The sequence below is a fragment of the Delphinus delphis genome, chromosome 12 (assembly GCF_949987515.2).
Source record: "Delphinus delphis chromosome 12, mDelDel1.2, whole genome shotgun sequence".
Classification (NCBI taxonomy): domain Eukaryota; kingdom Metazoa; phylum Chordata; class Mammalia; order Artiodactyla; family Delphinidae; genus Delphinus; species Delphinus delphis.
In genome coordinates, this window is record NC_082694.2 from 89,659,472 (window position 1) to 89,685,417 (window position 25,946).

The 25,946-nt window shown below is 48.1% G+C and overlaps 2 protein-coding genes across 4 annotated transcripts; one reads left to right on the forward strand and one right to left on the reverse strand.

The window, feature by feature from the left end:
• The first annotated feature begins 1,194 nt into the window (after positions 1 to 1,194).
• On the forward strand, positions 1,195 to 9,997 carry ALKAL2 (ALK and LTK ligand 2). Its single transcript, XM_060027649.1, has 6 exons — positions 1,195 to 1,472; positions 2,179 to 2,489; positions 3,838 to 3,891; positions 3,977 to 4,057; positions 6,748 to 6,813; positions 9,362 to 9,997. The coding sequence occupies exons 2-5, from the start codon at positions 2,231 to 2,233 to the stop codon at positions 6,810 to 6,812; spliced, it is 459 nt and encodes a 152-aa protein (XP_059883632.1). The 5' UTR covers positions 1,195 to 1,472; positions 2,179 to 2,230; the 3' UTR covers position 6,813; positions 9,362 to 9,997.
• Positions 9,998 to 11,392: 1,395 nt separating this feature from the next.
• Positions 11,393 to 25,838, reverse strand: ACP1 (acid phosphatase 1). Of its 3 annotated transcripts, none has more exons than XM_060027177.1 (6): positions 25,718 to 25,838; positions 21,329 to 21,402; positions 20,967 to 21,080; positions 14,666 to 14,727; positions 12,589 to 12,694; positions 11,393 to 12,430 (listed from the first exon to the last, which is right to left on the reverse strand). In XM_060027177.1, exons 1-6 carry the CDS (start codon positions 25,758 to 25,760, stop codon positions 12,353 to 12,355), a joined length of 477 nt encoding a protein of 158 aa, XP_059883160.1. In that variant the 5' UTR covers positions 25,761 to 25,838; the 3' UTR covers positions 11,393 to 12,352. The 3 variants fall into 3 exon arrangements, 2 of the variants coding, with proteins under 2 accessions (XP_059883160.1, XP_059883159.1); XM_060027176.1 differs by lacking the exon at positions 20,967 to 21,080 and adding an exon at positions 21,128 to 21,241; XR_009521490.1 differs by lacking the exon at positions 11,393 to 12,430 and having other exon boundaries at positions 12,619 to 12,694; positions 20,967 to 21,241.
• Positions 25,839 to 25,946: the final 108 nt, after the last annotated feature.

A 25,946-nucleotide genomic window follows, 5' to 3' on the forward strand; every position in this document is an offset into this window, starting at 1 on the left:
AGAGACGGAGAGACAGAGGCTCGGCGCGGGCCCTGCCTGGGGCGTCGAGGCCGCCAGTGCCGCGCCCGCAGCATCCTCGCCATCCGTCCCCATCCACCCACTGTGCGCTGCCCGGCTAATGGCTGAGGCTTTTAATTCTGGTCCCCACGCTCCCTTTCGGGTATTGAACTGAGAACACCTTTCACAGTCAGATCGCCGACTTGGAGGATGTCCAGCTCCTGCCCAGAAAGCGCCAATAAAATGGGAAAGTGCGCAATTGATTGATAATACATTTTACAAGAAAAAAAAAATTAAAGGAGATAAATTGTTGAACTCTCACAAATGTGCCTGCCTAAATCCAAAGAACCAAAACTTTGTGAAAGAGTCGGGCCTGGAGGGAGGTGACCCGGGAGCGCTCCCGCGGGCGTTTCCGGGGAAAGGGAGCGAGAGAACCCGGGAGCGGGTGGGCGCTGACGGTCCAGAGCGCTGTCCTCGTGCGTGGGTCCGGGGGCTGGGGGGGTGGTGGCGGGGGAGGGGTGCTGCCGGTGTCCTGCCCGGCAGCTGTGCCCCGAGGTGCCCAGCCCTAACCCAGCCCCTGCCCTCCGGGCTGCCCGCCTAGGACCGGCCTCGGGCAAAGCGGACCTCGGCCCCAGAGTGGTCCCCAGCCTCGCCGGCAGATTCCCCCCAAAACGCACAGACTCCAGTTGACTTATTAAATGCCGAGGCAGTCAGGCAGCTCCTTTTTTAATAGCCCAAGATCTACATTTAGACAAAAACAGATCCGAGTTCCTGGTAAAGGCGTTTCTTCTCATCCTGTCACAAGTGACAGGAACGGAGGGAAATAGACTGAAGGAGAGAAGCGGGGGGTGAAGGGGAGGGACAAAGGGGAGGAGGAGAGAGATGGGATGAAGGGGGAAGAGGCAGGAGAGGGGAAATGGGGGAGGGGGGAGGGGAGAGGGGAGGGAGACCGACAGGGCGGTAGAGCTGGAGCAGAGAGGAAATGGGGGAGGTGGGGGGGATGCGGGAGGGGGGAAGTGGGGGAGCTGGGGGAGGAGACGGGGGAGACTCGGAGGGGGAGCTGGAGGGGGTGGGGAGAGGGGAGACAGACGGGATACGGAGACATGGGAGGAGTTGTTGGCGGGGGGGGGGGGGTGTCTGACGAAGATCCGCGCGGGGATACGAACACTTCAGCGGCTTCTAATTAAAGCCCCGCGCCGGGCCCTCGGGGACCCTCCTGACGTCGGCGGCCGCGGGGATAAGAGGCGCCCCGAGGTCCGAGGCCGGACTCTGCCGGCGCGCACCCCAGGCAAGCGCGGGTTCCCAGCTCGGAGCTGCCGAGGCACCGCGTCCCCTTCCCCGCGCGTCCAGTGCGCTCCGCCGGCCCGGGCGCCGCCGGGCATGGAGTAGCGAGCGGGGCGCGCGGCTCTGGGGCGCGCGGACAGACGCCGGGACAGACGCCAGAGGACGCCCGCGGCTCCGGGGCGCGGGGACAGGTAACCCGGCCGGGCTCCTGCGCGCAGGTGGCCCCGCGGGCGGCGCCGGGCAGGTGTGGGCCGGGCCCCGTCACCGGGGGCCAAGGGTTTTCCAGAACCTGGCCCAGCAGGCGGCCGGGGCGAGGGTCCCGGCGCGGGAGCTCCTCGTGGGGGGTGGGGGGGGATCGGGGACAGCGGGAGGAGGGGGCGACCGCCACACAAAGGCGCTGCTGGAAACTTGAGCGCGGCCGCTCCCCGAGGGAGATGGGTGTGGGCCCGACCCTGCGAGCGGCCGCCGCCGCCCCGCTCGGCGTCTAAAGGGGACGGAAAGTTGTGGCGACGCGTTGAGCCGCGGGGCGCCGGCGATGCGCCATTTCCAGGAAAGTTCGGAGGCCGGCGGCGGGGGCGGGACGCGGGCGCAAGGCGGCCAGGGCCCGTGTCGCCCGCGCGCGGAGGGCGGGCGCACCCAAGGCTTGCTCTCAGCATCAGCGCGTGGGACCTCGGGGAGGGCGAGTCCTCGTGGAGACCGCGGCCCAGCCTCCCGCCGCCGGGCCCCCGCCCGCCCTCCAGGCCCGGGACGGCGCGGGGCGTCCATCCACTGGGTTGGCGGGCGTCCTCTGGGTCCGCAGGGCCGGGGCGCGCGGACCGAGGGGAGTGGCCTCTCCCGCCCGTCCCGCTCCCCCCGCCGACTGGCTGTCCGGGTCTCCCCGCACCCCTGTCCCTGCAGCGAGCCGAGCTCCGGGAGCGCGTCGGATCCGCCCAGCCTGGCCGAGCGCAGGATGCGCGGACCCGGGCGTCCTCTCCTCCTGGGGCTGCTGCTCGTGCTGGGGGCGGCGGGGCCCGGCCGGGGGATCGCGGAGACCCGGGAGGCCGCGGACAGGCAGACGCTGCTGCAACTCATCGTGGAGATCGTCCAGGAGCTCAGGAAGTACCACTCGGGGGAGTCCAAGAGGCTGCAGCTCTCGGGCCGGCAGGACTACACCCTGGGCCGCAGGGAGGTCTCGGACTACGGGGCTTACGCGGAGGAGCAGAGAGTGGGTGAGTGTCCCCGCCCGCGTGGCTGTGTAGACGGAGTGGACCGCTTCCCAAGGCCTCTCGGGTGTGTGCGGTGTTGACGGCGGGTCCGCCTGTCCTGTCTCAGGAGACGCTAGAAGAACTAGTACTTGCTTGGAAATAGAATTGTCTTTGAGAACACATACGTATTTTTAAAATATAAATACATTTTGACTGTTAAAAAAACTGGGAAATACGTTTTTTAGAGAAGGAAATAGGAATTCCATGAATGATGCCTGGCAGATAACATAACTATCCCTCATCCGCTTCTAAGACATGTGAGTTGTTACCTAGGTCAGTAATTTCAGCATAGAACTGTCATCTGTTATTTTGGAAATGGAAACGTTTTCAGCAAAGCAGTTTCGACTGAGACAGAAATTCCCATTCCCCCCCCCCCCCACGGCAGAGCCTCCCAGAGTGGCTGCCCCTTGGGAAATTACCAAGGGAAGCGCGAAAGCTCTTAATGCTTTCATGACACAATTAGGCCAAATATGATAAGGTCAGTTTGATATAGACCGACTAAAGCTAGTTGTCAATGAAGACTGACATTTAGGAGCTGTCTAAACCTTGCACGTAAGACTCTTATGGAAATGTTCCCTCTTCAGATGAGGAGAATTGGTGGTGGTGTGACCACGTGCCATCGCATTACTAGTGCAGAACAGGTGAGTGAAAATGAATCCAGATGACTGTAAAAAAAAAAGCAAAAACAAGGCTGAAATCAGAAAGAACGTCAGTCAGGTTAGTTACCAACGCTAACTAGGCGCTGTGCCGGTACAGTCAGTCTTTCCCTGGGAATTGTACCTTGATCTCATCCAACCAGGTTAATGTCTGTTTCCATGCATTCACACCAGCCTTCATAACAAGTGGTTTTGACAGCAACTAACCCTTTTTCTAAATATATACCTAGAAGAATACATACCTATAGCAAATTTTTTGTTTGAAGTAGGAGATCAGGTTTTCTTCCTAGAACTTTGAGAGGTTGTTGAATTTGATTCCCAAGCTCTTCAAGATGAAACTGTCTACGAGTGATTTATTCACTGGAAGATAACTGTCACATACACACCACACACACACCTTTCTTTGCCTATAACTTTACAGTCCCTGCCTCTATCCTAGTGTGGAGACTGGGCATTAAGACCGGAGCTCGGAGAGCAGTTAATATGATTTGAGGAAAATGTGCCCTATCACCCGTCTTCACATCGTCACGTACTGCCATCACGGGGCTGCTGTGTTCAGGGCAGAATTTCCAGTAACTTTAAACATTCACTTCGGATCACATGAAAACATGCTCCTTTCAGGCAATTTAATAATTAACTTACTTTCCCTCAAACAGAAATTGTTCCTCGAGATCTAAGGATGAAAGACAAGTTTCTGAAACATCTGACAGGTAGGCTTTCCACGCATTACTTCGCCGCTCCCCAGCTCCTGGCATCCCGCAGCCCTCACAATCTGTTTCTTCTTCCACGTTCCAGGTCCTCTTTATTTCAGCCCAAAGTGCAGCAAACACTTCCACAGACTTTACCACAACACCCGAGACTGCACCATCCCCACCTGTAAGTGACCGCATCCAACTCGCTTTAGAAATGCCGGTACAGTGTAGACGAGGCTTCAGGCCCCTCCCTTCTGTAACCCAGGTTTGCTAATACTATACTCCCTGTTGACTATACAGTCCGGGGCTGGGGTGAGTACACCACTTAAGATAACCGCAGGCAGCAGCAGCTAGTGCCAAACGGAACGTGGTTCACAGTCATTGGAATGAATCGGCTCTTGGAAGGGGCTGGACTCCTCCATGCACGCTCTCGAATTCTGGTCTGATGCCTGTCCTTGTATCCACTCAACTCTGACAGTGGAACAAATGTTTCAAATGAGTTGCTAAAATGACTACTGCAGGGTGTAAGGTAACTATGGTTGGCCCTGGGCCATCCCCACTGCCCTGGCCAGAGACTTTCTGTTTCCACCAGTAATTGTAACCCCATCACCCAGGAATTTTACTGGTACTTCAAACTCCTGCTCTTCTACTTGGCTTCCTCACTAATTCAGAAACGCAGGTGCCCTTTTCTGTCTGGCTCTCAGCTGTAACTTCCTGGTTCATCCACAACAAGTGCACTCATTCCCCCAAAAGTGCTTTCTTGTGCTCTTCACAAAACATACAACGATGACAAGTAACTTATTAGCTAGAGGGACATCTGCTAGAGCCCTACACCAACTTTTCTGTGTGTGTAGGGACCACAACTTGCCTTCCATTTAAGGCTCACAGGAGGGCAGTTGTACACATAAGCCAGGTCTCCTAGGAGCTGCCTTCAGGACTGTCCGAAGGGGCAGCAGACCAGACCTGCCCGTCCTGCTCAAAACAGTAAGCCCCTGTCCACGAAGGGGAAGCTGCTGTGTGCAGGCAGCTGCACCCCTTTATGGAGCTCCTGTCTCGCACGTCCCCAAACATGGCAGGCAGACAGGGAGCGCCTTCAGGAGGGAGCTGACGTGGTCCCGCTCAAGGCTACCACGGGGACAGCGGCACGAGTCAATGGGCGGCACCCGTGTCCCGGAAGCTCCAGGCTCACCCTCTCATCCAGGCCATGTGGACCTGGGACACCTCACCTCCCTCTTTCCTTCCTCTGAAATGGAATCACCTTCTGTTGGAGAATTACTAGCCTGCTTCTAGGGGTCAGAGAACCTTCTCATTTTGTTTCAATGTGTATATATTTTTATATTAAGTCTTTTTTTACAATAATAGGATCAGATTCTAAATTTGAAAGTGACCCTTAGGGTCATTGCTTGAATCCTTTCATTCACGGACAAGGACACAGACAAGGCACTTAGGCTGCGTGTGCCCCATCGCAGGCGCCACCCACATTGCTGCCTCCTTTGCTGAGCGGGCCGCCACCAAGCTCCTAGTCACCCATAAGGTGAGGCGGTGGGGCCAGGCCCGGTCAGAAATGCCCCTGGGCCTGGAAGCAGATCTGTGCCCTGGACAAGTGGCTGCTTGTGTGGGTCCCACCTCTCTCGGCCCATAAAGAGCTGCAGAGCCAACCTGACCACTTCTGTGCTGCTCAAGGCTGCATACGACAGTTCCCAGAATCCTGGCCGGTTAGACAGAAGGAACCACAGACCTTCTCACTCAAGGTGTGGTCCTGGGGTGAGCTCTCGGGAAGAGCAGGACTTGTGAGTCCACCACACCTGCTGAGCAAAGTCTGCACCTTAAGGGACCCCTGGTGGACATCAGGGTGGAGAACATGTGGCCCAGCGGGGTGGTGGTCGCCCTCAGGATCTCAGGGTGTGTGGCAAATGCCAGTATCTCCTTTGAGCTCCTGCAGTCCGCCGCCTCCACGTGTGGTCTCTCTAGGAAAAGCACATCCTGAAAACACGGCACATCTGAAGAGCAGAAAAGCCCCCAGCTGTCACATAATTGTTTCCTTTGAGCCCAAACTATCATGTCCTCTAGATGTTTAGCGGGTGTGTTTTTGGAAGGCCTAGGTGCTCGCCTAACAGACATGCCGTGCGTGTTTATCGCTGTCAGTTTACTCATTCACTCAGAATTTCAGCTACGAGTCTGAATTCTTCCATCTTTAAGTAGGATTTTGTGACTCTTGAGAAGTGAACTTCGTATTGAGGAATCCCTTTACGGGCGTGATTGCTGTGTCCTCTGAGGCAGCACCTATGAGACTACTGAAACAGGAAACCATACGAGATACCTAGGAAAACCAGCCTGCGCTCAGAAATCAGCTCTTGCTTCCCTCCATTGTCCAGCCAGGTTTTTTGCTCTGGTACTTGGCTGTTGACCCACTGTCTTTAGAATTTCTGTGCAGAAGGCTTTGTGTTATGATTAACTCAAGAGGGGACTCGGCCCGCACGTGACCTAAAAGTTAAGTAACACAGGGCGCGGGAAGACCAACTGTACTCTAGGAAGCAAAACGAAAGCTGTTTTAATGAGCCCAGCAGCTACTGCGAGGAGAAAACAGGCAGAGAGCAGCCGCGTGGGAGACTCTGCATCCCCACTTCCCACAGCCTCCCAGTTACATCATTTAACTTCTGTCACGTGATGCTAAAGGCCCGAGGCACCATAAATTATTAAATCAACAACTTCGAGCCATGATTGCAGATGACAGTCTATGTATTGTTTCCAAGGAATTCAGAATATTTAAAGGAATGAATGGCTTTAGCAGTTGCTATGCTTGTTTAAAGTGAATGCAATTCATTTAAGTTGTTGAGGTAGCTGACGAGGGTCTGTGATTTATTTCCCTTGTAGACTATAAGAGATGCGCCCGGCTTCTTACTCGGCTGGCTGTCAGTCCGATGTGCATGGAGGGATAAGGTAAGCTGACAGCCCAGTCGCTGTGGCCCACGCACCAAAGACTGGATGCATGTGGGACATGAAAAATTCATGGGAGTTTAGAGACAGTCATTCTTTGGGTAAAGTAGCCTTACTCTGAGTAAGGCTGACAGAACACTCAAAATAGCTCTAGGTACTGGTCAGCAGTAAACACACAGCACCCCAGGCAGCCACTGAGACCTGGTCGCAGGAGGACACGCTGGCCGAGCTCACATTAACCTGCACACAGCCCACTGGCTACTGACTTCAGCGTGTGACATGGTGTGTATCTGCCCACCCACTTGTAGGCTTTCATTCAAACATTCATAAATGAGTATATGACTAACCATACCCATGCGAATTTTAGCGACATATCTGGCAAATGTTTGCATTGAATTCTGTCATTATACCAATACACTGAAAAAGAACAGCTAAGAATAGGTATCCTCTTCAAATGTTTCTATCAAAGTTATTTTTTAAAAGCCTCTGATGGTAAAAATATAAACACACATTGAGTTTACGAGCTAAACTTTTTACCTTGGCCTCTTGAGGGCTGACATGTAACACATAACACTAACTGTCAGCAAGAGTCAAGGGATGGGCTGAAAGGTTTTATTTTCCTGAGACAAATGCCATCGATTTCAGCCACAAACTGTAACTTCACAACTGGACACTAGCTGTGTGTCTTGTGTGCCAGGCACAGCCAGATGCTGGGTCTACCTTGCAGTCAGATGGCTGTCCCTTCGCCTCCTGTGAGTGGAGGAGGGGTGCTCACCGTGGCGAAGGCTGCGCTGAACAACGTCTGCACAGATGCTCGGGGTCAGCCGGGCAGTGGGTGCTGCCCTGAGCTGCGTCCTTAGCGCTGCTTCTTCCCATCAGAAGTCCCACTAGCAAATGGGGGTTCAGTGAAACAAGTGGTTAGTGGAGGGTATCATCCCACATTTTCCCCAAGCTCACTGAAACTTGTATAACACTTTCTATGTGGGGGAAGTGAAAGCACAGTTTTCAATGCCAAAGCTGAGAAATTCCTCCACCTTCACTTCTCATCTGAATGCTGTCCAGTTTCTCTTCCACTGCCCACATGGCAAACAGAAAACTTCTTATTTTTAAAGCAATCAATGGATTCTTGTAAGTCTCCCAAAGTACCTGCCTGGGGAGATGAGAATGCTGTTTCCATTAAGCATTTCTTTATAGTTAAAGCATCACTATTTCCAAAGATGAACCAGGCACATCCTTGGAAAACCACCGCCATCTACTCACAAGTGGGGAGACCAGATGCCCAGCGTCCACATCCACCGAAGAACCGCTCAGGCCACAGGCTTCCTGTCTCTGTGCCTGCGAGCTAACCGCCTGCTTCCCCACAGCGGTTCCCCAAAGACTGCTCTCCTGCAGAGACAGCTCCCCGGAGCGAAAAGTCGAGAGTAATGGTACCCAGGAGCCTACGCTTCCGTGGAACTGCACCCGAGCGTGGACCTACCTCTGCACCGTCTCAGGACGGGCACACCAGGGCTTTCCCAACACAACACGGAGACCCACATCGCACTGGTCACCGCCGTCGGTAACCATGTTCACTTTGGTCAAGAAGTGGGTAGTTTAAAATACAGATACTTCTGCTAAAATAATTTTGTAACATTTAAAAAAAGATTAATTTCTTCCAACTCCAGAAGTTCTAAACTGCAGTAGCAAAGTCTTAACTGGCTGGTGACGACGCAGACAGTCAAGGGTTTCTGTGTACCCTGACGTCCCGGAGGGCAGAGCACACATCCTGCGTTAGCAGCAGGTTTTCCTTAAGTGGCGTAAGCTGCGTCCACATACGCTTCTTCCGCCGTCCTAACACATGAAGATGTCACGACAAAGCTGCAGGGTAAGACTCCTCTTCCTACTCCAGACCAGAGCCTCAACTTCTTAAAGGCTCAGTCTGAAAGAAGTGGGTCTTTAGAGGGGTCCGAGCACAGGGACCCTCCACACTGTGGTCTCAGAGCAGAGCCCGAGCCCTTTGCTCCTTCTTGCTGAAACTCATGACCTGATCTCCTCGAGCGAAAGAGAAGCTGTAGCTTCGCAGCCATCCTCCCACACAGCAGGAGAGCCTCCCAAACACACCCCTCACTACCTGGACTTGGCGCTCCAGTAAGTTACAAGCCTGAGCCCTGGAATACTTTCAGAGAAGCGGAGTTTTGAGTAAGAAGTATCCAGCTCGCTCTACAAAATGCAGCCTATTCTGAGCAACCCAGGATCACCCCACATCAGCGTGGACTGAACTACCGAGGACTTGGCGGCAGACGCATCAACACTGAGCACTGTTCTTCAGACCCTAGCAAGCATGTCTCTTCGTTTGTGATGATTTCCATCCCTTTAGCACAGCAGGCCCGTGAGCACTGAGTTACTTTCCAGAATAAAATAGACACACATTTTGGCACACAGGGAAACATGCAGACTGCAATTCCTCACATCTATGCACACATTGTGTTACACGTAATTGAATGTATAGGTCTTCCAGAATCAATAAGCAACTGTGAATCATTCTCTGAACCCAAACGTGTTTGTTTCGCAGCGAGCAGAGCGCCGCGGACGAGCAGCGGCCTGGGACCGTGAGAAGTGCCTTGGAGACCAGCAGGGCAGAGCCCACTGCCTTCTGGACACGCCCCATGAACAGAGATTTATTTTTGCAGACAGCCTCTCCCGTAATTCCTTTACCTTGAGTTTTGTATGTTGACACCGTCTGTGGGCACAGAGTCAGTCGATGCGTGTGCCCGACAGTAACGCTTGCCACCGGTCGTGGTCACTTTAGACAGCAGGAGCGCCACGCCTGATGCACCACGCTGTGAAGCGGCAGAGAGAGCTCCTTTTCCTGGTTAGGCGACGCCGCAAAGACTTCTTGAGAAGCATAAGCAGAATCAGCAGAATCTAAAACTATATTTTCATATAGCATATGGTATTATTTAATATTTTATTACTTTTACAATTAAATGCCCAGAGTATCATTTGGAATTGCATGAAAAATTTAAAAAATATAAATAAATAAAAAGAGACAGAAAAGAACTTCAGTTGTGGAGACACTGGAGTGTAAACCTGTGTACGTGCTCAGGCTAATTTCATTTGTCCTTTGTATAATAAGTGTAAAATAGCATCTAGACACTGTGCAATATGTAGATACTGTAAATAAAACGCAAGTAATAAATGAAGTGTTTGTTATAATGAAGTCTTCAAAGTGACTCTTTACTCCTGAACAAGTTCATCATTGGGAATTCATGCTTTACAAATCTTTTGAAAAGATTGAAATACTGGCAGGATATCACAGAATATAAAAGGCATAAATAAATAAAACGAGAAAGCTATGAATTCTTGTAAGGGACATTAGCATTTTTTAAAGAGAGTGGCACTATATACTGGCGACATATTTCTTAACGTACGTGATTTGGTAGCGAATATTTCAAATAAGGTTGCATCCGTATTTCCTGTATGACTTTGTAATGGAAACACTAAACTCCGTATTTCCTGTGTGACCTTGTAATGGAAACGCTAAACTAAGAGGGACCTTAAGACTTCCAAAAAGCTCCAGATTTTTACAGGTAGATATATTTTGAACAAATCTGACTGGATCTAATTTTTCAGACAAGTGAATTCAGCAACGAGGTTTCCTGTTCACATGAGCCCTAGTCTGGATACAGCCTAAGGACAAAGTCAATTAGGAACCCTAGGATTTGTCTGAGGGTCTGTGTTTAAGACATGTGTGTAAATGTTAAAGAAAACAAACTAGAGAGATTTATTCATCAACATAAAGGAACAGAAAAGAGTAAGAAATTTCCTTACTTTGAGAGTATTAAGCAATTACTGAACGATTAGGGCACTAGGGTGTAATTGTTGAAGTGCTTTACTTTCCTGTTTCCTAGTTGCAGGTCGACTTTTTCCCTCAATTCTTTACTTTTTAAAGCTACCATTATCAAATTCTCAATCCTCCCACGTTTCAGGATAAGCCCTCATGGAGCGATCCCGCAGGCCACCACACACACGCCTGGCCAGCCTGCTTGCCGCTGCCTCCCCGGTGTCCCTGAGTCTGCCGCCCCCGGTGGCCTGGTGGGAAAGACACCTTGCTCATCCCTCAGGCCCGACTAAGCTCAGGACTGAAGGTCCCCCGTCTGAGGCCCCTGTGATACTGAGGACCAGAAGCCGTTCCTCTGAACTCTCCCTGCTTCTGAGCGACCGTCACTCAGACCGATCTGTGACCCAGAGTCCTCCCGGGACTTCGGGTCATCAACGATGAACTGGGGTGAAGACCGAGAGAAGAAAAGCTGTCCCTCATCTAGCCATCCACAGGGGGCTGCCTTGGGGTGCTGGCCCCAAGGAGAACCCACACTCCACTAAGGATGGGGCGCAGGCAAGGCTGCTGTGGCTGCAGGGCTGCCAGCTTCTCCCATGAACAGATTACTTGAGTGGAAGCAACGTGCTTACTTAGGCACTTACGCTGCTTAGGGTGCTGCCCGGCACGGGGCAGACAGGCACACATCACACATCATCCAAAAGGGACAGTGGAGGCAATGCTTTCTGATTCTTCCCCACCTGTCAGTAGAAAAACAGGCAGACACCAGACTTGTACTTAGCTGTAATTTTGTAATTTCCCCAGTTTATTTGAAAACAATCTTTTCTGACATATATTCATATGAATTTTAGATCAGTTATCTCCAAGTGCACAGAAATTACCTATATTTGCCTATAAACTAAGCACTGATAAAAGAATACTTAACATATCAATATTTAAGCATTCCAACATAAAAGGACTTTTTTCCCACTTATTTTTTCCCACCTAAGCTGATCTATATTTGACATTCAGGTTAATCACATGCATGTAAAGCAGACGTGGTCCCCACACTGACCCTAAGGTAAACCAGCACACAAGTGTCCTTCTTCCCGGACATAATTACATTTCCAGAGGCAAAGTGGTTCAAACAGGAACACATAAGGTGACTTCCTTATGAAATCAACGAGACAGACACAAACTAAGGAGTGAAGGTGCTGAAGACGAGTCACGCAAATCTTCCTCCTTCCTGTCCTGTCAATGCACAAGTGTGCACTGTGCCTGTGTGTGAACACTTCTCGCCAACATCACTGGACACCAGGCCCTGGCATCAAGAGGGAGTGCAGGGCAGGGGCCCCGTCCACACAGAGGGAAGAGGTAGTGCAGGTTCCTGGAAGTGCCGATGGCTCAGATGCTGCCGAGCCTTACAGTGATGCTTTACTTCATTGTGTTCTATTTTGCTGCTCTGCGATTTTCTTTGTTCCACTATTTTTGTAACTGGGGCAAAGTGGGAGGTTCAACTAGTCTAAGAACACTTACCCCATAAACTGGCTGAATCAAAATTTTTTATTTATTCGTCCACCAAACGCAACAACTGGTTTCCATCTACAATTATTTTTAAGGTAAGAAACAGTGAGTCAACTGAGAAAAGGGCTGTGGCCTTGGCTAGGGAATGGCGACACTGTGACACCTGACTGAGAATGCGGGCCTGTGGGAACGAGCCTGGGCCGCAGCAGGGCTGGACCCGGGTCAGCGAACCTTCTCCAGGAAGGCTCTGCAGCACCGCACACACTGCTGGTAGACGGTCTCAAAGTCAGCTTCATTACCCTGAAAAGACAGGGAAAAGGAAGAGTAACGAAGCCTGCGTAAGGAAAAGGCCCTTCAGGAGTCTGCCTCCGACTCCCAACGTGAGGGCACACAGACAGGCTGGTGTTTACGTTATCCCTACCCGTGAACCGCAGGATGGAAGTGAGAACCATACTTACATAATAAGGGTCTTCAATGATGAGCTTTTTCTGTGGATCGTAGCTCCCAAGTAGTTCAATTCTCGCTCTGCAGTTTTTAACTTGATTACTTTTCCTATTCAAATCTCTGTAAAATTGAAACATGAACTCAGTTTTCTGATCTATGGTTTCAAGTTAAACTGGGACGTCTGCTAGGGTTTTATGAAGCACCTGTATCAAAATCCAGCAAAAGTGACCTGATTTAAAGAGGAAATCAAACACTCGGCAGCTCTGCACGGCCCTCCCTGGGGCTGCAGTCTGGGGCTCTGTGTCTCAGGCAAGGGAGCTCGCAACAGCAGGGGATTTACACGAAACGTACAGCTTTGAGCCAGACAATAATCGGCATTCTCCTGACAAGGTGACAGAGTGGAACGCAAAACGCCATGAGAACCAAGTCCCAGAGGGCGGGAGGTTCCACGCTAAGGTGTCCTGACGGCGGTCCTTGCACCCACTCCACGCGCCCATCTCCCACCTCAGCTTTCTCACTGAGCTTCGTGTGGACTGTTCCTGCATTTGGTTACCAAATCTCTATGGGGGACAACAGAGTCTAACGGGAAACCCGCGAGGCCTCAGAGCACAGACCCTCCCCAGGAAGCCACCGAGGCTGAAACGTGAAGGGCAGGTGGGAGCAGGGGTGGCTCGGGCTGCACCACCAAGTGCCAACCACGTCTGGACATTTCATTAGTAGACAGGGTGCCACACAGAGTTCTCTAACAAGACACTGTTGATGATACTGATGAGCTATTCTGTAACTGAGAAAAATGTGGACAAAACAAAACTAACAAGTGAAAAACAAAAATAGAAAATCTATGTATTTTAACGCAGTTCGTGATTAATGAAAACCTAGGTAAGCCTGTTGCATCCGTACCTGTCCACCCTACAACAGTGACTAAAGGAAAGAGTTTCTGTTAATCAAACACACGCAACATTTACGGGTTAGCAGGGAAGCAAGGCAGTGTGGTCCTGCGCTCACACCGCGGGCTCGTCTCTGTCCTTTCGGTGAGGGCAGACACCAAGGGCCCTGCAGGCGCACTGCTGAGGCATCTGACTCAGCAAGACCTACTGTGTGACAGGCAGCACGGTGCCCGTCTTGCAACTGGTGCATGGTCCGCTCATACATTCCCTTTGGTCACTTAGCCCGAGTCTGCCTCTATATTTGTAAAATACATCGCATTCATTTACCTTTGCATGGTCACATTGTATCATATTGTTCGTTAGGTTTAATTTGAATACATGAAGCCCATAATACATGTAAGCCCACCTCAGACTTCAGGAGGAGAGGCCCAGGAAAACGCTCTCATCATTGGTTACCAGTGCCTGGCTGAAGAAATGCCACACCAAGCTCCTTGTTGCCCAGATCCATGTCCCCTGAGGTCAAACGCACAAGTGAGGCGATAGGGCACGGTGGTGAGTGTGACTCATGCCTCACAGAGCCTAGGCTAAAATTCCAACACACCCACCACTGAATCTGTGACCTTGGGCAGGTAACGTAACCTCTCTGTGCCTCGAATTCCTCTCTGATGAGACGGAGCAACAGTGCAAACCTTCAGAGGAAGGGCTTTGGTGTGCACAGCACACGATACGCACCAGTCTTAGCCATTTTTACCTAATACCTTAATCTGACAGTTTTTGTTTTTTAAATTGATTAAGGCAATCAACAATTTAAATGAACTAAAACGTCTTCTTTTTTGTTAGTCTTTTTTTGGGGGTTGCTGTGAGGCAGCTGTAAGGGGGAATAAGATGAGAAACACAATACAACACCATGCTGGCCATGATTCATTACAGCAATAACAAACTCATTCTCCTGCAAAACAAAGCATCACCTTATATATCAGACTTTTCCTTACCAAAGGGTGTGTCTAAGTGTAAACAGATCTATGAGACTTCAATTCTAAATTATTCCCTGGATTTCTTACTATTCTAAATAAGCACTTCCACATGTTGTGACCATCATTATATATTACAAGTTTAAGGCACGAGAAAAGTCATTCTGGACAACACTCTGCCCAGCCTATTACTGACCGAGTTGAAGAGAAACAACCTTTAAAAATACGATTACCTCAGGTTGCTTTCATCCATACACAGTATATAATCAAAAGTGGCAAAGTCTTCTTTGGTAACCTAAAAGTAAATGAGAAGTGAAAACATAATGTTTACGTTTAGACCAATCAAGCCTAGAGGATCCAAAACAGAACCTTAAAAAAAAAAAAAAAAAAGGCTATACTTGAATCTGCTACTCACTTATTAAGTTATAAATCAATTAAGGTACTTTAAACAGTTAACCTGATTTCCTCAAATTGTATTGCAAATAAATTTTATTTTATACAGTTCCCTAGAATAATCATAAATAGTATAATATGTGGATGCAAAGTTTATACTTCACCTTAGACTTCTTAGAAACAAAGTATAATTCAGTTAACTTAATAAAATGTTCCGTGTCTGAGCCCTATTTTTCATTCCCAAAGTACTCATCCTCAGCCCCAGTGACATGGAGCAACTGCAGCACTGGCGGCTGTCCTCGTGGGGCTTCCCTCCTACGCAGGGTGGGCAGCTCTCAGGAGTGACAATGCCTCACAGAAAAATAAAGCAGAGAAGAGGGCAGAGAGGAAGACAACATTTGAGGTAGAGGGTGGTCAGGCTCACAAGAAAGAAACACATGAGGAACTGAATCTCTGGATCTTCTCTATTCTGACTAAATATCCGTAACTTGGACATGACACAGAAGAGAGCGCCACTCAGCACTGTTACTAATTCTCACCCGAACTGTGCACTGTTTTCTGACATAATTCATAAACATGAGCTCACTAAAATATAAACAAAAACTCTCTTATGATTTTTATTAGTATAAGTAATAACAGAATAAGAAAGGAACAACTATATTCAATTTTAATAACCTATAAGGGAAAAGAATCGGAAAAAGAATATATATATATATATAACTGAATCACTCTGCTGTACACCTGAAACTAACACAGCATTGTAAATTAACTATACTTCAATTAAAAAAATGGTAGGCAGGTGGGAAGGAAGGAAGGGAAACATGCCGTAATCAAGGATGGAAATAATTTCTAAGAATGCTTTCAATACTCATCTTCATCACTAAAAAAATCCTCTAAAATAGAGTGGCACAATGAAACTACAAAGATTTTGAATACCTGGTTAAACAGAGTAGTGACACTCTACTATAATCAGTGCTGCAGAAGAACCAGAAATATACTCACTATTCTGTTAAAAATAATAAATTTTGGCTCTTAGTATGCACTTGCATTAATTTTTAGTGTAGCACATTAATAAAGTACTGGGACCAAATTTTGCTAACATTCCCAAGGTACTAGCTTATTTTAAAATCTATTAGAACAAATATTACAAGTTATTTCCCCAAATTAGTTGTCTGAGAAATGTCCTGAGATTAAATATTAAACATTGTTTTTAATTTTGGAATTACTGCGATTGCAGATCCTAAGAAAGACTTAGTAGCTGACAGCTACATGGAGCTACATGATGTTTAGATGTTAAAATGACTGTGGAAGAGGAACAGCTATAATTAACATCTTATAAAGAATGCATGGTAAAGGATTTCCGCTTGCAGCTATAAATGAAATAGCTTGTGGCAAAACAACCCTATTGCCAGAAAAAAAGTAGAAAACGCCCATCAAAACTAAACACTTCTGCACAATCATTAACGTGCTCCCATGACAGCCAGGCTCAGAAAGGCCAAAATCCCAACTGCGTGCACAGGACCAGGTATGCAAATTGGCGGGCCCTCTGCTGCTACAGATAAGCCTGGCTACCTGCGAGGGCTGACCGGCCACAAAGGGCAGCTGGCGTCTTGCCCCCGCCCTCAAGAGGACTTGCTGATCCTGGGCCCTGGCTAGAGCTCGGAAGACAGATCTCAAACTTCCTGGATGCAGAAATTTTTAACTCTTAAAATTATTTAGGCCTTCCGTCTAAACAACTTGTTACTTAGGGTTTTATCTACTGTACCAATATTCACCAAAGCTATTAAAAGTGAAATTTTTATAACACTTATTATTCACTTAAAAATAATAAAAATTCATTACCTGTTATTATAACATTTTTATAAATGAAAAACAGCTCTATTTTCCACACTCAAACTTAGGGAGGAGAGTGGCACTGTTTTACATTTTTGCAAATCTCTTTAATGTCTGCTTACTCGAGGCAGCCGGTTCTCTTCTGTGCTTCTGCGTTTGATCTGCTGAAATATGCAAACCCAGCCTCACACAAGTACGCAGCTTAAAAGCAGTATTTTCACCGCCATTGTGTAACTGTGGCTATTCTCTGATGCAACACCAAAGCTCATTAGCAGTGGTTTCTTACAGGTTATTTGCAATGCAGAACAGGAAAACATACGAGCAAACTTTTCCTACTCTGTCCAAGCTCACTGGTTATGGTTAGTCTGAGCCTTTGAATGGATCCCTGACTCACACATTTTGACCTCACGGGCCTAGGGGTCCCTGGAACCCACTTTGGGGACTGTGCTTTAGACTCTCACAGGAGGGGCTGTTAGCAACGTCTGAGGACATCGTGATCGTCACGATGGGGGATGAAAGGGGTGCTCAGCATCGCGTGGGTCAAACCACCCGGCCTCCCAGGTCACGAGAAGCCTGGGCAGAAGGCCGCTGATGGAAGGCAGGAGCACCAAAGGGCCAGTGGGCAACCTCACCGGATGGAGATGCCGGAGGTGAAGCAGACACCACACGTCTCCTCCTCAGAGCATCTGCCAAGTTCCTAAACTATTCAGAGGAAGAAGCCAAGAGAACAAGTGGAAGGCCGCACGCAGCAGACTCAGTGGGGAGGGAAGAACTACTTCAGAAGCTGCTAAACAGGAACAGCCCTGTGTGCTGAACGCCTCCCCGGCAGGGGGGCTCCTGGAAGTTCACTGGAGAGGGGCCCGTCCAGCACTGCCCGAGCCCCGCGAGGCAGGCCCAGAAACCAGTCAGCTCCAAACCAATCCCGGCCCCACCAAAGCGGAGCCACCTGGGGGCGAAGGTCCTTCACCCAAAGCTTCTACGTTGTCTATACATCATGCTCCGCATTTAATCCAAACTAGCAAGCATGCCGAGCAATACAACAAAGAGGAAAAGAAAGAAAAGCAGACTCACAGATGACCCAGGTATCAGGCTTTGTGTAAAATAACTGTGATCGGAGCTGTTCACGAAAATATGGGGCAAGATGCAGAATTTCACCAGAGAGCTGGAGTCAATTTAAAAGATCAAATAAAACTTAAAGAATTAAATAAAGTAACAGACACTAAATATTCAAGAAATAGAGGCTTATGGACTGTTTGAAAACAGAAAGATTTGTACATCACAAAACAGGTCAGGAGGAAAATCTCAGACTGAAAAACAGAGTGAAAAAAAGGATGGAGAAAGTAGAAAAAGCACAAGAAATTTATGTTCAAAATACATTTAGGCTGAATCTCAGAAGAAGGAGGGGAAGAAAAGTAGACAAAGATAACAGCCCAGAATCTTCCAGCACTGATGAAAACCATCAAGACACAAATTCAGGAAGTGAATCTGACCACATAAAACTGCTGGTAACTACACACCAAAGAAAAGCTCAAGACAGCAGAAGAAAACGACAGCAACTGCAGGAAGCAACCAAAGGACAATGCATTAGATGAATCCTTCCAAACAGTTAAGGTAGAAATACCATCATTGTTTGACAAAAGTTTTTTAACTGAAGAGAAAAGAAACATTAGCCAACTTGTTTTATGAGGCTGCTCGACCCTGACACAGTGTGTGATGCCAGGTGTGTATCCAACCCAACAGAACTGCACACATACAAAAATATTCAGTGGACTCAGCCCCAAACTAGAAACAACCGAGTGTTCATCAAGAGTGGAACTGATAATAAACTGTAGCCTAACTGTAAAATGATACTGAGTCCACAAATGAGGATGACTAAGCTTTGCTATGAGCAACAATACGGAGAATCTCACAAAGGAAAAGCTGACAGAAGTATACACACTACAGGATTCCCCTGCCATAAAGCGGAAAAGGTAGCGGCATTTTGAGTGGTGACCTCTGGAGTAGAGGGAGCAGAGCTGGTCGTGCCATAAGATGCACTGAGCACCCTGACATCTGTGCGTATGTCACATAAAGTTTACTGGAAAGGGAAAGAATGTATGATAAAGTAAACATCCCCACAGAACTAACCGGATGTGAGAGTTCACATACTCCAGAGCGATGGTTACATGCGCTAAAAAGAAAAAAGTACCCTGAATGTATTCTGTCTATAAAACCCAGGTTTAATCGAAATATTAGAATAGTTCTCATACAAATTGTGACACTCACTAAAGAGGAAATCTGTAAACATCAGAAAATGCTAAAAAATAACAAAGATCTGACGTGATACTGACATATCCTACTAGGACTTGCACATTTTTAAAAAAATCATTGCTGAGAAAATTTTCTTAAAAGCAACAAAAGAAAAAATAGGTCATGTGGAAGTACTACTTCTAAAACTGGTAATAATTTCATAAGCAGTGACTTTCTAGCTTTGTTTTTTTAAGGCATGTGTATTTAAAATATTTCATTTGTACCCACTTTTATTATAAACTTAGTGTATGAAAAATAATCTGATCTTAAAAGCAGAAAACATGGAAGTATGATTGCTCATAATTCTGAAGGTCTACTCAAAATAAATCTACATTATTTGAAAAACAAAATAGAAACTGGCAAGGTATGCACAACCCTGAAGAGACTAGCATGGGCAAATGACATAAAAAATGTTCCATCTCCAATGAAAATTCCACTTAAGAAAGGGTCCTTAAAATAGTTAATTTAAATAGTAAATTGTTAACATGCAGAGTCAACTGATGTAGCCAGAAACTAGTTCACAGATCTCAGTTATCTAAGTCAAAAATAATGTGTGCATTACTAATTTCTGAGGCATTATTAACATATTAAAAGTGTTTCTATAGTCATTTTGTTTTGTGAATTTTCTGGCTCACACCTCAACAAATAAACCTGTAATTAAATCCAAGTCCTACCACTTTGCAGCTGCATAACCTTCAATAAGTCATTTATTTTCTCTCCAGAACTGTTTCCTGACCTGCAAAATGTGTTTACCAACCACTCCTTTCCGTAATTGATAAAATTTGAGAACGACCAAAATTTAAAATACGATGTTATATGGCAAAGCAATCTGCAAAGTTTTAAATAGAGACAAAATTTAGTATAACAACGACTAAGGAATCTTTATCCAGTCTTACAAAAAGTTCTGATCCGAGCACTAATCCTAAATTATAGTTCTCACGCTGCCATCCACACTTACAAACATGCAATGTGTCTGACAACTGATTTTCACAATATCGGGCTTCTCACTCTGAAGGCCTCAAACGCTCACGTGACACTCAGCCACGGCCCTCCTACAGGGCCCTCCTACAGAGCCATAGGCTCCCTACAGAGCCTACATGTTGTCAGGACGGACACAAACGGAAGTCAGCAGATTTTAGCGAGGTTCTTACAGAATCCAATTGATTTGGATTTAGAACAACGCGCTAGTCAGAAACGAAGCGTGTTTCTGTAGCAGCTGGTCCCCGTGGTTACAGAAGGTGCCGGCACGAGCACCCACAGCAGCCCCTAGACTGGGAGGGACTGGACGGGCCGCCTACGGACCCCGACGTCTCACCACGAATGCTGCCAGGAAAACCTCAGAACCCCCCTTCCGGGCTGCCACGGGAGTCTAGAACCCTGTAGCCCAATAACGTGCCCACCAGACCAAGTGGCTACTTAAATGAGTTACATTTAAAATGCAGCCTCCATGACGCTGCCCATATCTCAAACGTGCAAGGGCACATGCAGCTGGCGGCCTCCACCCTGCAGAGCAGATAAGGCGCCAACCTCCTCGCAGGACGTTCCGCCGGGCCGCATTCCAGAGCCAAAACCCAGCAGTACTACTGCTGGTGTGCGGGCTGTGCACCCGTAATAATATCAGCGCTACCCGGTACTTCTAAGGCACTCCACAGTTGGCACTATGTTTCTGTATTTACAACCGAAGTTTATTCTAACAACGACCTAGTAATGGAAGCAGACTAAGTCACCAGGGCTTAAAAGTTTAAAGACCTCACGCACAGAAAAAAGGGCGATGCCAGCTCAGGTCTGCCAGCTCTTAGCCAGGGCTCTCTCGACCATGCATTTTAACAAGTCAATTCCAAGACCATGCAAACCTTTCAGAGCTGTGGAACCAGAATGGGTGTATTGTGGCTGGTCAGGCCGACCCTAAATAAACAGACTCAAATAAACGCACTCATTATACATAAGTCTGGTTAAGCCTCTCACAACCGCTCAGGTTACGGGATCAACGTATTAGAAATTAAACGAGGTCTCTTCTACCTGTCTTGCTTTATGGACTGTGTTAATGCCATGATTTCTCAGGCAGCTCACAGCTCTCGGATCTGGCGACCGGCCCACGTTCCAGTCAGAAACAGCGCCACTGTCAATGACCCACTGCAACACAAAACACACAAGTGCACCTTCAAGGTCAAGTACGGTACCTGCCGGGCAACGTGACTCATGGGGACACCATGCTTCTTCATGCAAGCCTGCCCTCGATAATCAGGAGGGTTTCCTAGTTCATACGTGGACGTTGCTGCACTGTCTATCCTCCACTGCAGGAGAAAAAAAGAATTTTTTTCACAATTTTCTGCCCCAAAGCCATTCAGGTTGTCCTCTTTAAGGCTGTGAACAGTACTTACAGTATCTGAAATGTTTTGATCAGTTACAAGTTTCCTGAAAACTGCTTCTGCGATGGGTGATCGACAGATGTTACCTTAAAAAAAAGGAGGGGGCAGAGTGAGCATGTGATGTGAGGGAAGCAAGGTACTCTTCTCTGAGGTGACCGTCCTGCCAGCACGTGGCAGAACCTGGGGGAACAGCTGACCCAACCCTGCTCAATGATTTCACACCAACTGTCCAAGTACTCAAAGTACGAATGACAAAGACATCCGAAATCAGAACAGTCATGACCAAAATCATCGTTTTTCAGGTTTGCTACCACTGACCCAGAAGCGAGTCGTGAAATCAACAAAGTGGGTCGCAACCAGCCTATTTTAAAATGAAATACAACAGAATAGAGTTTAAAATATGCATTTTCAAGTATACTGCACATAATAAAGATGACTATTGTTTCATAAAATATACAAGCAAATGTATTTGGGCCTAAGAGTAGTTCCACACAGACTTCTACCGCAGGACCTGTGCGGAGGGAGCCCTTGCTTGAGTGCTGTGGACCCAAAAGTCAGCCAGCTGGGGTAGGGATGGTCCTCCAGGCTGTCCAGTCTGCCCAGAGCTTACAGCAGCTGCAAGTTCACAGATCCCCAGTTCACCCTCACTTCAAACCAGCTGAACCTTACAGGTTCAATATTTCTCCAGAAGGACTGCAGAATTCAGGAAAATGCTATACTTATGATTATAGTTTTATTATCACAAAAAGATACAAAGCAGAACCAGCCAAAGTCAGAGAGCACAGCAAAGATTCTGGAAAGTTCCAAATCGGAAACTTTCTGGTCCTTGGGGACGTGTCACATTCCCGTCACCCATGTGTGACAGTACTCAGAGTACTGCCAATCCAGGACGCCTCCCAGAGCTCCAGTGCCAAGGATTTACTGGGGTTTCACAAATAAGCCCAACTGATTGAATTACTGGCCTGTGGTTGAACTCAATGTCCAGCCCCTTCCCCTGCCACGTGTGGCTCGCAGCCTCCACCCGAGTTACCGCCTCAGCATAAGCTGTGTAGGGTCATCCCTGAATCACAAAACACTCCTATCACTCCAAGGGAATTCCAAGGGGTTTGAAGGTTACCTCCCAGCAGCCAGGACAGAGGCAAGACCTCTCATTAAATGGGGTCAAATTCCTTACTACACAGGGGAAGAAAGATAAAAGACAGAAAATCTTCCCTCAAAATATTTCTACCACATGCTAAGCAATGTATTTATGGGAGATACGGAATTAGCTATAATAAAAACAAGAAAACAAATGCTGATAGACAAGCAATATACTACAGGAGCACGGGAAAAGATTCTAAAAAGCATAAAGAATAAGAAAGTTTCTTATGAGAAAAAAAGAACAATTAGGGCTGGTCTTTAAAGGATGAAGAGTATTTAAATACTGGTTAATTGTAGGAAAAAGGTAACCTGACACCACTATGCTCTCTCTCATCTCCCAGTTTGCTGGCTGGGACACAATTAACAGCACACATTCTTTAGATCTTTAAAACATTAAACACTTAATAATCTTGCCAAAATAAGAAGTTCCGTTCTTTTCTGCTATTACCCTTACCGATGGTATACATCTGACACTTCCCTGCACTTCAGTCTGAAACAGGTCCAAATAAACGCTTTGAAGGAATAAAACTTTTATGTTTCAGAAGTGTACTGTTGTTACTGTCCTGCATACAGGCTACCAAGTGAAATGGCAAACAGCAACCTCAAATTCCCCAGAACTCCATGTCTCACCCCCTCCACCGGCAAAGCTCTGGTTCAACACACAAACTCTCTGAATTGTGGGTCTCCCTCCTGTGGCCCTCACCCCTTCTCAGTCCAATCTCAACACAACAGCTGAAGGCTTCTTTTTAAAATTCCCACCTCTGCTCAAAACCCTCCAATGGCTTAACTCGCTCAGTGAGCCCAAGTCCTCACACGGCCTCACCAGATCTGTCCACCGCAGAACCTAAATGTGGGTCTGAAAACTAGGGCTCAGGACCCACCAGCTTTGTATATAGTTCTCAAAGCTAAAAATAATTGTTTTACATTTTTAAACAGTTGAAAAATACTCAGAATATCTTGAGAATATTCCACAGAATTCAAATCCCCGTGTCCACACACAATGGCAGCCCAGCCTAGTCACTCATGCACTGGCCGGGCTGCTTTCGCACTGCACCTTTGACGTGGCCTACAGGGCACAAAGTATCTGTTCTCTGGCTCTTCACATGAAGAGTTTGCAGACTCCTGCCCCAGAACACTCACTGTATGTCAGGAAGTAACTTCTCCCCTATGCACCAAGAGCAGTACTGCTTATGTATCCACTGGGACCTGAGAAAACAGCCACAGTACCTGAGTCCTCAGGTACAGAGGAGTGTCTGACTGCGAAGGTACTAGGTCACCAGGCCCAGAACTTCAGCTTCCCAGCCGCTTCTTGAACATGGCCAGCACCCTCACTTCAAAATCTTTCACCTGCCTTCCTCTGGGTCCAGAGTGCTTTTCCAAAATACCCTACACTTGCTTCCTCACCTCCGTCAAGTCTTTGCTCAAATGTCACCTTGTCGGTAAGCCCTCCCCTGAACAGCCTACTTACAGTTGCACTCTCCTTCTCTCCCCCTTTCCTGCCTTACTGTCCTAACCAAATCCTTGATTGTTGATGACGGAATGTGAGCTCTAGAGGCGCAGGGATTTTTGTCTGTTTCCCTCACCACTACATCCCTAGCACTCAGAACAGTGCCTGGTCCCGTGGCAGTTGCTTTAAAAAAAAAAAAAAAAAGTACTGAAGATAAATACTTACAAGCAGACATCTCCCATTAAGAGCCACCATAGTGCATTATGTCAGCCTAATCAACAATACTAAGTGAAATAAACAAGGCAATGGAATCCTATTAGATGCCCAACCTGAGCTGAACTGCCCTTTAAAAAACTGTGTTGAAGCCATCAGTCAGCCTTCAGTGGAGAGCTTAAAACTCAAATGATGCCTACTGTCAAAGTGAAACAAGGAGGCCTTTTACTTTTCCCCTCATAGAAATTCAATTCTGCAAATACCTAGTATGCATCATATTTTGTCCTAAAGCTGGAAATACAAAGAAAAATAAGCCACAGTTATTGCCTTCAAGAGGGCTAAATCTAGCTATAATCTCAGGAGGCTATCAAGTTAATTATAATAAAATCTGTGTGAGGAAAGGTGTCTATAAAGGGTCATGGGAACAACTACCTCTACCTAGACGATCTGGAAAAAGTAAAGAAGGGAATACTTGGGTCTGCCCTTTTAGAAAGGCTTTCCAGGCAAAATGCAAAATGGGTTCCCAGAAAGAAGCACACAACGGAAGGCACACTGAGCATCTGAAGTCCTGGGGAACAGGGAGTCCCCAGGGTGTGTGGGTAGGAAACGGTAAACGGGGTAAAGTGGGAAACGCTGAGCACACTTCTGTGGCCTTCTTTAAGGGTGCACCTAAAGAGGAGTGGAAGGAAATGCAGGAAATGCAGACTCATCAGAAGGTTTTAAGTCACTGGACTATTGACCATATGGGCCGTCCTCTCTGGGGAATTAAGGCGATGGGGTGGAAGCACTGAGGTGCCCTATCAAAGGAAAAATCCTGAAAGCTAAAGGGAAAGTGAACTCTATTTTAAGTAAGGGAGGCTCACTGTTGAAGTCCTAAAAATGAAAATAATTCTGAGCTGGAAGTTACCTGAAGAATTAAAAATAAAAAATACCTTCATTTTCATGTAGAGGAATATTGGCACATGGGGCTGTTACACAGCGACCTAGGGAATCAGATCTCTCTGGTTTGGCTTTTACAACCAAGAAATCCTGAACCTTTGCCCTTCCCCTGCCTTTAGGTCAGATCCATTTGTGAGCATGGGCCGAGGCAACATGCCAGCAAACCAGTGTTGTCATGGGTTTCGGCGCATCAGGAGGCCCTTAAAGGACAGATCAGCCCAGTGGCCTCGAGTCTGTCTGATGAAGGGGAAAAAGGGATTCTAGGCAAGTGCAATGCCAGGAACCCTGGCTTGGAGTACAGGTGCTGCAGGTGAGACGGGAACCGGACTTGGAGAAAGGACTGTACAGAAGCTAGAGGTCCAGGCTTGCATAGAGGGCTTCGGCAGGTGACAGGGGATCCGACTCGGAGACAGGACTGAACAGGAGACCCCGCTTGGAGAGAGAACCGGGCACGTCAAGGACACCCCGCCTGCAGAGCTGCCCAGGCAACGGCGCCGACCCATGCCACCCTCGGGTCTCCCCTCTCCGGCCTCCTCCGCATCACCGTTCCTGGTCCAGCGGCGCGGTCCAGCGGCGCAGCCCAGCGGCGCAGCCCAGAGCGCACGAAGCCCTTCCCAGCCCTCCAGGAAAGTCAAAGTGGGGCTAGATCAGCGCTGTCTCACCCAGACACACGAACAGCACTGACTTGGTCGCCTGTTCGGCCATCTTCCCGCGCTCAGAGAGGCGCCCACTAATCACGTAGGCACGTTTCTGGCGCGGCGCATGCGCGCCCGCGTAGTCCTGCCCCGGCCCCACCCGGAGTGAGAGTGCAGTCTCGCGCTTGCGCAGTCTGGCCCCAGAGCCTCCCGCGGGAGGCGGCGCCGAGAGCCACCCCGAGGGCGGGGGGTGGGG

Coding starts and splice junctions, on each gene's coding strand:
- ALKAL2 (XM_060027649.1), top strand. CDS start 2,231: ATGCGCGGACCCGGGCGTCCTCTCCTCCTGGGGCTGCTGCTCGTGCTG. Junction 3,892..3,976: donor GTTTCTGAAACATCTGACAG/GTAGGCTTTCCA, acceptor TCCACGTTCCAG/GTCCTCTTTATTTCAGCCCA. Junction 4,058..6,747: donor AGACTGCACCATCCCCACCT/GTAAGTGACCGC, acceptor TTTCCCTTGTAG/ACTATAAGAGATGCGCCCGG.
- ACP1 (XM_060027177.1), bottom strand. CDS start 25,760: ATGGCCGAACAGGCGACCAAGTCAGTGCTGTTCGTGTGTCTGG. Junction 21,081..21,328: donor ATCAAAACATTTCAGATACT/GTAAGTACTGTT, acceptor TTTGTGTTGCAG/TGGGTCATTGACAGTGGCGC. Junction 12,695..14,665: donor ATGGATGAAAGCAACCTGAG/GTAATCGTATTT, acceptor TCAATTTTACAG/AGATTTGAATAGGAAAAGTA.